The sequence below is a fragment of the Dendroctonus ponderosae genome, unplaced genomic scaffold (assembly GCF_020466585.1).
Source record: "Dendroctonus ponderosae isolate FM_Combo_2020 unplaced genomic scaffold, Dpon_F_20191213v2 Dpon_F_20191213_3, whole genome shotgun sequence".
NCBI classification, from domain to species: Eukaryota; Metazoa; Arthropoda; class Insecta; order Coleoptera; family Curculionidae; genus Dendroctonus; species Dendroctonus ponderosae.
Window position 1 is genome coordinate 7,416,392 of NW_026018508.1, and position 12,994 is coordinate 7,429,385.

Here is a 12,994-nt window from a genome sequence, read left to right on the forward strand (position 1 = left end):
TTAGTGTTCAAGCTCTCAAGATAACAGACTAATTTTGCCTCTTTATTAACGGTGAGAGAGCACAAGACTCAAACTTTACGCGTTTTATTCCCTGATAAAGCCGGTTTTACCAGCCATTTTGTATTTAATTCACACGATTTTCACCATTCATGGCAATGAAGAAAACCATCATTAAAGGCGTATTAATCAGCTGCTGGGTTCGTATGGCATGCCACTTACAACTTAACTTAGTTCTAATGAAAGATTTTCCGTTCGATCTTCGTCGCACTTCCAAAGAAATAGCAATAATCTTAGATCACCCTCTATTTTTCCCTGATTAGTAATTTTGGTTTGGTGTTAGCTTCTTTTTGCCGCAATCGTTTAATTCATACTAACAAAATTTCGTAACATCAGCAATTTTAAAACATCAGGTCTGACACTGCAACTAAAAATTGAACAGCAAACTTACCACGACATGCATTCGTTTAAAATCTTCTGCAAGCTCGAAGTATTTACGTGATTATATCGTTCTTGTAGAAGTAGAGAGAAAAGTTTATTTAAGAAATTTTCAAATTTCGATAATGCACCTACTGAGAGAAAGTTACTGATCTGAAAGTATTTTTAGGAATTTGAAAAAAAGCAAAGTCGAAAAAAGTAAACGGATTATGCGAGTTAGAGCTAATAGCCACTAGCAGCAGACTTGTTCATCAACATGAGCAAAAACAATTTCCCGGGCAGCATGTATGGCAAAAATTAATTAACTTCATTTGAACAGCTTGACTATAATGAGGCGCGATTGCAAATTTCCGGAAAAAATAATGAGGTAACAAAATCCCAACTCAAAAAGGCATTCGATAAAAAACCTGCTATCACCGATGGTAAAAAAAATATTTACTATCTTTAATCGACAAAAAATGTGTACCAGAATGTAATCGATTTTTATAAAAAAAATGTCCAGCTGATTGTTAATTAATGTTTTTTGTTTTTCACTTCAGCATGGCATTGCATTGCAAAGTATGCAATGCTTATAACGCTTTGGGTAAAATTTTTGTTGCAATGTTTTGTTCACTTCTTAAGACTTGAGGTATGATTGTCAAAATATTGGTTTGTTAGTTTACTTACTTTCTAGCCATTTGCACTTTTCCTTCACGGGTTTTCATAAATTTTCATTTGTATGTCTGTTACCATATATTTTTAATAATTCATTCAAACCTTTGATATTTATCATCTTCAGGTAAGCCTATAAAAATATATAAAAAATTAGATTTAAAGAAATTAATACAAAATTGTTTACGCAGAATCGCAAATACAGCTAAAAAATATAATTTACTCTCCGGAAAAAATCGCGCAGAAAATGTAAACCTGTTTACCATCGGTTTATTCCCTATCTATGTAGAAACTATAAATGTAGGATTGGAAGGAATTTCTAATAGGTAGGTACATATGTTTGTGGCTCCAATGAAACACTCAATTAATAAATGACAAAATATACAGACAAAATGACAAGATAAAGGTTTGCCTTCCTATTAATAATATATTTTTCACAAAACTGTTAAAACTCAAACGCGTACAACAAATACAAAATATCAACATCATAAAACATTGAACGCAACAGTTTTTACTTTAAAATTATCTTCAAATCAGTTAAAACTGAAGGAAAAACTGCTGCACCCAAAAATCTTAGCGCGATCTTAATCCAACTGGGACAAATCAGACATGGTAGGTAGGTAGTACATCAACCAAATCGAATGGCACAAAGCTAAAATAGATGTCGACCATTTCTTAACACTTCAAAAGGCAAGAGATTATACTTTTCAGCCAATAATTTTATTGCAATTCTACTCGTTTTTGCACGTAAAACAACCAATTTATGTAGTTTTATATGATGTTAATTAATTAATAAAGTCTTTTAGACATACAAAAAAGCATATAATTTTTAATCCCTTTTGCAAAATTTTTGGTCATACACATACATTATTTATACAATGAAATTGTCTAATATCGCGGGTAGCTCAGCAGTTTGAGCTTCTTAACTTCTCCTGGTTGATTGTATATGAAAACGAATTGTTTTATTCCACATATTTAGAACGTGTAAAGATGCATGTTCCAAAAATATTCTTATTTTTAGGGGACACGCTGTATATGTTGGCAGAGTTCAATTTCATACCAAATTATCTGTATAGAACTATATTTATTTTAATGTCCTAGTTTGAAGGAATTTTGTGATTAATGACCACAGATATTTTGTTCCCAGAATTGGTATGATTAAGAAAGTTATACTTACAGAGCGGATCATCGTACTTAATGAAACGTTTGCACCGTGAACAGCAAACAAACAAATAACCGATAAACAGTTCTCTGGCATGGAACGACTGCCGGAAGGGTCAAAAAGGATATAATTTCCACATATAATGCATTTTTTAATTTCAGCAGAAACGAGACTAAAATTACTCTTTAGCTATACAACTGCTCCGCGCAAAAGAATAATTGGACCGTTATATTGTAAATTCTTCCGATGTTTCTGTAAAATTAAGTATTTTGAAACAGGCCAAACGTTTATGTCGACAGACGCATTCCAGCATCAAGTGGAATTGCTTTTAAAGAGAAAAGGTAAAGTTTATTTCAGCTTTTATGCCTGGTCGGATTATACATCAAAGTATAAAGCTATAAACATGGTATGGTTTGGGGGTGCTTCATACAAGACACCAAGTCTTTAAAATATGAAACTGACTTTCAGAGTAACTTTCTTGAACTCAACTTTTTGGGTGAAAAAACAACCTTTACCAAAGGCTTCTTTGCCTCCTCATCTGGAGGCGTTCTGTTAAGCTTGTAATTCGTCTTCTTTTTGACAAAATTTATCAGTTGCAAACAATACACCCAAAGAAGTTGAAATTTAATTCCTCTCGTATTTACAACAAAATCACATTTTAGTTATTAAAATTGCATTTTTATGGCAATATATTTGTTGTCTTGGAGGACTAAGGAGAAATAATGTTTATAGGTAGCATAAAGCTTTAAGGTCTTAGTTTGTTGTTAAAAGCGTTTTTTTAATGACAAATATTACAAAAATTATTTCGATATTATACTTAAACATGTTCTCACAAAAGTTAGTATTGATTGTTGGATTGCCCTTAATTTTGAATCCCTTCTTTTACGTATCTTGCAAATATCAATATTCCTAATAAAAATGCTCCGATTTATTTTAAAATCAAAGTTCTATTCAAATTTTGAAAAGACAAGTTCATACATATTAAATTTTTATATCTGCAGATAAAATTTGAACCTACTAAATTAAAAATCAGGACACGCACATCTGAAATGTTGTTTTCGAAGTTTTTAAGGATTTTTTTGCTTCTGACGGCAGTATAATCTAGATATCTTTGCTCCCAAAATTCCACATTTTTGAAGACAAACATGATAGTAAAAAAGTACAAAACACTGTAACACGCGTAAATGTTAAGGGCAAAATAAACTCATTCAACCCCAAAATCTACACCATCAGTATTTGCAAAAATACGAGTTAACGGTCAGGTAGGAATAATAATTGGTAAACTGTGTAAAAAACCTGTTTCCCATCTGAAATAGTTCGTGAAATATAATCGAAAAACTGGAAAAAATACTTCAACAACATATAGGTATGTCGGTAAGGGACTTCGTTGTCCTAAAGGTTTATTCGTATTTTTCAATATAAAACATGTTGGAACAGTTTTGTCGCTTAAGTTTGAGTCGCACTTTCATAAGGTTTCCCAACACACTAAAATTTAAAATTAAACTTCGCACTGATGCTTAAAATGCATTTGAACTGAAATTGTAAAAACGGAACCAAAATATACAGCGCGTTGCATTAAAACACTAACATAATACAAGAAATTCATACTTAAATGCCCCAATTTTCTGAAGGCGGTTGTATATTTAGAAAACTGCCAAATTCTCATCGATACACGTTCTAAAACACTTGCACCAAAATTTCATATTGATTAAAATCATAGATGTAAAGTTTTAATGCGTGCAGGCGATTTTACACTATTATGTCATCAAACGCGTATTAGATAAAAGACGGTTTGAGCTTATAACTTTAATGATATAATTAGACAAGGTTTGTCTTAGATTATAAGAATTTTGTTAAATACACCGGAATTGCTTTAACGCATTATCCCATAAATGCATTAACATAAAACCCGACTCACAATTTAAAACCATTAAGCAAGGATAATTTCACAGAAAATGTCAATATATTTAACATTTTGAGCAAATATCATGTGGATTTAAATAGCATTGTTTCAAAGAATTGTTACTCCAATTAGCAACTTTCTAAATGACGAAATTCAATTTCACTTTGAAGGTTTTCTACGCACAGTTTCCATTTAAACCACCCAGAAAGCATATATGATTGATGTTTGAGTTGCAAACTTGCCAATTTTGCAAAATTTAAGCAACCTCTGGGCATGTTTGTAACCAAGTAGGAAGTACTACGGACATTAAATACACATATTACATTTTGTATATTACAAAATCTACATATATTTAAGGACGGAATTTTAGTCTTAATATTACATATTATTTGTATAGTTATTGAAAAAATATTGTATTTTAAAGTATGTTAGACTAAAACAAATTCATTTATGTTGACGTAGTTTTGTAAATTTATCATGTTTTTAAATCTTTTTAATACTTCGCCCATTAATTTGATATCACTGTGTATGAAACTGGACTAATTGGAAATAATGAAATGCATACACAGTGCGAACACCTGAGTTGGAGCAAATGGTAATTTTTTTCTTGAATCGTTAACAGTTTCGATATAAGATTTCAAACTAGATAATAAATTACAACGACATCGTCTCAAGTGTATTTCAAGAATAAGACGAAGGTCCTACCTAGGTTGAGCAATATATATGTATTATCATTATTACTAGGCTGCTTAATTTTAAAAAAATAACCAACTTTTATTCGTTAATTAATGTATTTTTCAGTTTCAATCTATTTCAAGTAAGAAAATATTTTAAAAACAAAGTATCTATCTTTATAGAGAAATGCATCAAAATGACCACATTTTGTCACAACTTCAAGTAAAATCCAACAGTAACTTTTTCCATCATCAATATCTCAATATTTCTTGAAACATGCCCAATTACTTGAAATAAAATTCCGGTAATTTGTTTGCGATAAAAATGTTAATGACGAATTTATTAGGTGTACGCACTTTATAACATTTCTACTCTGTTCCATTTACAATAAAAAACATTTTGAATAATCTTACAATAGAAATAAAGTTTTGTTACCAAAATTAATATTACGTCATGTTAAAATTAGTTAATTAAATGGACCATGGAAAAATGTACTTGCTTTTTCTAAAATAATAATTTTAAGTTTAATACTTATAGTTAGGTAAAAGCCAATTAGTATGCAAGTTTCTTGTAAAAATTACACATATGAGTATAAACACTAACAAAACGTTTTAAATAATTTGAATTAAATTGTCAAGCGTACTAAATACTGTTTAGTAGGATTTTCAATTTGTTTAACCACATCAATCTCATTAAATCTTGAATAATTTTAACGTAGTGGTTTGGTAAAAAAAAGGTGAACTATTTTCAGACTAACTGACGAAATTAAGTGTTAAGGAAAAATACATCTTCCTATGGTTCATTTAAACTTAAGTAGAACCGGGTATCACAAAAGATCCTCGATTATGTGAACATCTTAACATATAAATCATCCTGTGCAATAAAAACTGAAGAGCGGTTGTTTCGATTAAATTGACAATTTTTGTTACTTCACTTGGTCCTAATAAGAATACGTGCATATTCATAATTAATAAACAATTGAGTTAGTTTAGAGCTATTATCAAATAGTGCAAAAAACTATCTCCATTGTATTAACAAACCTCTTATACAGTTCACACAACCGAGCATCTACAGTATTTAAAATCAGTTTAATTTAATTTTACAGTATTTATTTAAAATTTTTAAACAGTCCTTTATCCACGCAAATATGTAAAAAGCGTTGCGAAAATGGCGCCACTACAAGTTCTTGTGATACGTGAGACTCACCTTCACAACTTAATTCGGCAAAAACAACAGCTCTGCTAAATAAAAAATTGCAGTTAATACAACCGATTGCACTACTCTACACAAATATACAGGAAACCTGAGCCCTGGATAAACTCGAACTGCCTCCAATCGATTTTGTCGATTTCACTCAAATACTTGCGTTCTTGAATGTTACCAGGGACACTTTGGCGTTGGGTCAGTCTAGCGTCGTTACCATCATAGATTGTACCTCTCTAAAAGTCGCCCCCATATTTCCGGGTAAACTCAGCTTTTTTACTATACAGCTTCTTAGCTGAGAAAGCATTTCATGGCATTTAACGGATTTTTGGTAGCGCTCTTCGCGAGGAATGTCTACACCAAAGGAACCAACTGGTGACTGAATATTGCTTCGAATTACTGGGCCGAAGTGCCGAAGAATCAGTTTGAGGGTCGTACATCCCACTGTCATGTATCTGCAATAAAAACAAATGTTTCATACAAAAATTGTTTAGATTACTAGTTGTAACTATTAAAACTGATAACTTATAAATAATAGAGTTGCGTTCAATAAATGCCAACAGACCGGCAGAAAATGTATGGGATTTTTTTATTACATCTACTTTAAGGCAAATCGTTTATTATTAGTGTATTCATGGCTATTGTTAATATAGTACAAGTATTACATATTTTCAAAGAATACATGACCACTATTGAATTTTGGTCAATTTCTAGTTTCCGTCTCCCTCGCGTTTGGAGTTAAAAATATGTTCACCTTATAGATAATCCCTTTGAATATAAAACTAACTAGTTAGTTTCAAAGGATAATCCCTATACTAACCACTTTTCTTAGTGGTGTTTCTTAGGTTTTTACGCGTTTTTACACCTATTTTCATTCATTGAGTTTCGCTACCATGGCGTCCACGTTGTTTTCCATTTTGTTTGTACTTCATTTTTTCCCAGACAAATTTTGGAGGTATTTGAGTTCGTTTGGTTTCTTCAGTCACTTTTGTTAGTTTTCCTTAGCACTGGTTATGCCTTTTTAAAATATATATTTTGTTCAAACTTGATTTTTTCTTAGACTAGATTTTGTAGATATTTGTGTTAGTTTCGGGAAAAATTTGGAAAAAAATTGTTTTGAAAAAAAAAAAAAAACAGTAAAAATAAAAAAGACAAATAAAATGCATAAGAAAATATATGTGGTATTGATTTCGATTAGATGGCCATATTTCGATTGCAGACATTAGAATTCTTCAAAGTAATTATATTATTGGCAAAATATACGCAGTTTTGAAAACATTGATTGAATGAGAAAGACTAATCACTTTTGCGGCTTTATTAAACAGTTAAAAAGTAATAATTGAAGTTCAAACGTTTTTTCCTTCCGACCTAATATTCTTTCATTCATTCATTCTTATCAACTTACAACAGTTTAAGATCTAATATCATCTTACCAGTTTAAAAATGTTTCCATTAAAAAAAATAAACAAAAGTAAATAATCGTGTAGGAGTGATTTCCCAGTATCCATATTAGTAATGACGAGTTTATTTCATGTTAATAGTTTACACTGACAAATGCAGTTACTAAAGTACTAACTATAAACAGTTAACTAATATAAGGTTTATCGCTGAATAAAAAAAATACGATTTTAAACGTATAGTGGTAACACAACAGTAAGTGAACTTGAAGTTTTGTGTCACCATTTTTCTTTTAAATGTTTAAGTTCATAACTATTGTCTTATAATAAAAAACATTTTTTCACCCAACGGGTTCTATTTCTTGTGTGCAAGTTTTGACTCATTTGCCATTTTTTTTAACTAAAATTCTGGTTAATAACTAATTCATATTAATGCCGCCTGCAGACAATATTTTACAGATGTAATAAGGAATAAAAGTCTGACTAGACCTGCTTATAGTATTGTATTCAAATGAATAGCAGTTGGAAAACAGATTAGTAAAAAATTAAAAATTGGTTAGTTTCTGCTTTTAATCAGGTAATCGATTGCATCTTTATCGTAGATAATAGGAGTTGAAATTTAAAAAATTAAACGGATGAAATTCAAACAGGAAAAGTACTACAAACAGTTTTTTACAAAGGTATGGAATCTTGAAGTTGTTAAACATATGAATTCCAAAAAGGCGATACATGTCTATGCCCTCCCTATACATTTCACTTAACTTAATTAACAGAAACGAACAGAACGGGAAATGTCAGCTGTTAAACCTGAGAATAAAAACCGAAAAATAAAACGGAAACTGATCATTATACTGTAATGAATTTGAGTACGAAACACACGAAACCCAATAGTTGAACACATAGAACTTTGGGGGTGAGTTTGAATTACTATTGTTAGAATAATGGCGTGTGTTATAAATAATAACTAGAACCAAAAGCCAGAAAAGATTTATATGCTTATTTTACCTAGAACCTGACGCTGATTAAAATTAATATTATTTATATAAAAGTAATAAAATTATATTTTTGTTACAACTTGTTTAGGTCTAGTAACAAACTAAGTTAGTTACAATTTAACATTATTTGTTGTGATGGGTGATAAGCTACACATTTTGAAAAATGTACCTAAATTGTCTGACATTGTTTTATAAAATTTTACTTTTGTGTAAATTAGTTTCGTAATAAGGACAATAGCAAAAATCTGCTTTTAACAAATCGACGGCGGCAGGACTCTTTTAAGATGCATGATTTTCCTTTTAAATTAATCAGATTGAAACTAGAAGAATCAGATTCAAGTTATCTGTTAATTCTTATGGGTAGTGCATTTGGACGACAAAATGTTGTTTTATTTTTAAACATTTGGGGAGTCCACTGATTTGAATGAATGTTTATTGTGTCTTTCAACATCGAATTTTTGGGATTTTTGGAATCAAAATCGGAAACTCCATAGAGTAAACAGGTTTTCTAGTCTCGAATGGCTAAGATATACAATATACAAGAAAAATATATTTGAAATATTTTAGAAAGGTTATACTTTGAAAGGCATATCACCATTCCTAGAACATAAAATCGAGTAGAAATAAATCGTAGTACATAAAGAACGCCTATCCTTAACAGTTATGAAAAAGAAAACCAAAAAAAGTTCGCTTATTGAAAGAACAGATAGCAATTACAGAGGGTTAAAATAATTTGCCTAAAAACTCCCATGACCATTGCGAAGGGTTGATCGTGTCGGATTGCCGGCCCACGATTACGCCGCGTGGCTCTTCTCACGCCCATGAATAACTAATTTGCTGACCGTAGGCGTAACAATGTCGATTTATTGAAAATACTTTATGCTCATTTCAAAGAGCACTATGGCCGCTCTGATTTGCATTTAGTGCAATGCAAATTGAAACCGGTGCATGTTTATCCCCGATTTCAATTCCCATGACAAAATATTCAATTTAAACAGAATTGAAACTTGGTTTAAAATATCAGTCATTACTGAGTTTTATTATGTTCCAATTTATTTAAGTTGGATAGAAAAGTTTTATGGGGAGAAAACTGGTGATGTGAAGATACGAATTAAATAAATCAAATTTCTCGATTAAAGAAACATTTTCGTTAATCCCATTGTCGTTTAAAAATATCCGGTTAATTTTGTAATACGATAAAAAGCTTTGCGTTTGATACAAATATGAGAGTGGACCATTCGATTAAAAGTGGATGTTTGGTTAACAAAAAAGTACAGCGTGTGGTAAAGTATACTAAAACTCTTCATGGATAAGAAATATACACTAAAGAGAAAAGAAAATGTTCCCGTATAGGTATACGTTTTTTTACCAACAAGTATAATTACATATTATGTACATTATGCACATTAATCAAACAGAACATACAGAGTGTTTGGTGGAGTGAAATTCGAATTAAATCTTAGTCTGCCTACAAAACAAGGTACTTGCTAGATTGGATTGGAGGTAATGTCTATGTTGGAACTTTAAATAGTGCTTTGCTGGACTGCTTGTAAGATAATAAATGTATAGATTGGTGTCGGTAAAACAACAAAAAAATCCAATTTAATCAGTACACTCAGATTTGCTTAGGTAACTGGCCAAAATGTCCACCATTTACCTCGTATTCTTACACCTTCTAATTGCCGTATTTAAATATTTTATCATTCGAATTAAAATATCTTGTTGGTTCCTTGTGGAACGAGCTTCAGTTTGTTGTGCCTCATAAAACAGACCTTTTAAGTGACCCCCAAAGTAAAAATTTAAGGGACTAAGATCAGAGCTTCGAGCTGACCGAGAAAATTCACAATATTTCGTCGGCAAACTTTCCTTGTAAATTTGCCCAATTGAATTTCCAGACATACTTTATTATTGCCTATCGAATAACGGAGGTGTTTTAAACAATTTATAAAAACAATTCTGCCCTAATCACACATTTTATCTTCTAACTCGTGAACCGATAATCCGATTTTACGTTTTCCTGCTGATCATTGGATGAATAATTTTATAGTAAGGCGGCGTGTTTTTTATCTACTCCTCTCTTTCAAAAGAAATTTATCGTGATTTGTTTTGAAATGAAAGCCCTGTACTTATATAAATAATATGTAAATCGCATACACATTACTTATGTTGTCGCTTGGCATTTGGTCTTAATAAAATTTATTTACGAATTAAATGTGTAATAATAATTGTGAAAATTTGTTGGTCAGGTCAAAGTCAATTCAAAATTTAAGATAAAATAATATTGCCATTCATTCTAATTCCACTCAATTAAGATATTGCAAAAATAAGAAACTATGTGGAAATTATGTTACAATCAAAAATAATTCCTTAATCATTCCATATCTCCAACAAATTCACCACTAACATCCTGCGACCCGAAATCGTGTGATTTATTTCTGTGGGAATTTGTAAGACCGTTTAAGTTAACAAACCAATCGCAATTCTCGAGATGAAGCGGAACATACGACAGGAAAAAATCAAACTAACGGTTTCATTTTTTAACTCGATACAGTACATTGGGCATAAGCAGACCGAATCGGGGAGCAAATATCTTCATTACTATATAAGCTTTGACTAAAATCTATTTTTACAGGGGGTTATTACCACATCTTTGCCTCTAGTAGATCGATATTGCCGCTAGTATTTTAATACATTATTATTAAATAAATAGAAATTTATATTAAAACAGCATTTTGAAAAATGAATACTTAAGGCTCTCAGAAGATTCGGAAAAATCATATGTTTTACGTGTATCGTGACACCAATGAAGCCAATTTGAAACACTTATTATAGTACATGTTGACGTTTTCCTGCAATCAAATTAAATCCGAGAATGTTGTGCACCAGGTGAGCTTATCTCGAAAACCAAGCATTTCCACACTGATGTTAGGAATATTTGTTAAAAATCCATAGACGGATTCAGTCATTTAAAAGCTTACGCTTACTTTACAATCAGCATGTCTCTTGCACGAAAATTGGACAACTTTAAAATTTCAATAATCAAGTTCTATAATTTACTTATAAGAATGTAGTTGAATGAGTAAAAAATGTAGGTTTAATGACAATAAATTTGCACATTCATGTGTTCGTATCTACTGGTCTTTACAATTAATACGAGTTATGCATTGTTGAAACTTGGGGTCGATAATAACGAGTTACAATTGAATAGTCAAAATCAAAAACTTTCGTTAACAGCGGGTTTAAATATGTATTATTTTATATATATGTAACAATTGTATATACGTAACAATTTTCTTTAATCTGATTCTTAACTCATTCATTATGATTTTCGGCCGTTATTTACGATTTGATAGTTTTAACAGATTTTCTCTATAAAATAAAATTTTCTGAGTAGAGCAAAAATTTCAAGAAGTCAGCTGTGTTGTTGAATAAAAATTTAAATAGTTTGGAAAGAGTTTTATGTTGCAAATCCCGCTTCATACCCGAATAGCGCATCACTAATAATAAAGCACTTTTATTTCCAACCACGTCCAGATATACTATGGTAGTAGTTATCTAATACATCAGCATCGAACGAAACTGCACCTTAATTAAATTTTACAACAAAAACTACTTTAAATCTGCCTAAGGGAGTAATTAATTGAGTAGAGTTCTACATTCAATAAAATGTTCTTCCATGTCTTTTCAGAAAACTTTGACAAGTTGATCATTTAGTTTTATTCGGCAATTAAATAACAGGAAATTATTATACAAATAAATATGACGTAAATATTATTCCGTAATTTCTAAATTAAATACACACCAAGCTCTCAAATCATTTAAGTTATTACTCTACTTTATCCAAGACTACATCTAAAATTTTCTTAAGTAAGTACTATAACTATACTTTTTGACTTTAGCCTCGACGCAAATAATCGTTTGAGTTCGAAATCCTCTTATGGTTGGGATGAAAAGACAATATGTATTTCAAAGAACAAGAACATCATGATATATTAGTTTTATTATTATTCTGATCCAAAGGAAATTTTAAGCGCAACAAAATGATAATTGTTCTGTTGGTTTTAATAACGCGTTAAAATTGTTAATTATAATAGCTTTTATTGATATTGCAAATGAAACAGTTATGAAATAAAATACAAATATATTTTCATTTGATGCGCCCTAAATACTTATTATTCCCTGGCGATTGATAAACAGTATTATTTCTATTTTAAGCATATAATTCATTATTTTCCGCCAACATAACCCGATTTACTATTCTCTATTTATTATTATGTAAAATTTTTTAACGTAATTAATTTTTAATGTTCCTGTGTTTTATGAAAATTCGGTGGTTCAAAATGCAGTTTTTGATTTAGAAAACATTGTGTTTAGGGCATATGCCGTTCAAATACGATGGCATCTAAAAAATCCCAACTCTGCCCAAAAGTGTATTTCTAATTTTTTTTATGGAGCGAACAGTTTTTTAAAAAACAAACAGCGTTTGCAATTGAAAAGTTTTACCTCAAAAATGAAACCAGACCTCCAGCAAAACCGATCAAAACTTATCAAAATACACAGTTATTTGGTTTAT

At 30.6% G+C, this 12,994-nt stretch overlaps 1 protein-coding gene across 4 annotated transcripts in view; it reads right to left on the minus strand.

The window, feature by feature from the left end:
• Positions 1-4,462: 4,462 nt before the first annotated feature.
• The window catches only part of LOC109535052 (katanin p80 WD40 repeat-containing subunit B1), a 33,886-nt gene continuing 25,354 nt past the window's right edge, over positions 4,463-12,994 (minus strand). For all 4 annotated transcript variants that reach the window (XM_019900868.2, XM_019900867.2, XM_048664677.1 and 1 more), the window contains exon 10: positions 4,463-6,484. In XM_019900868.2, coding sequence (XP_019756427.1) covers positions 6,229-6,484 — 256 coding nt within the window. In that variant the 3' untranslated portion in view covers positions 4,463-6,228. The remainder of the gene's footprint in view (positions 6,485-12,994) is intronic.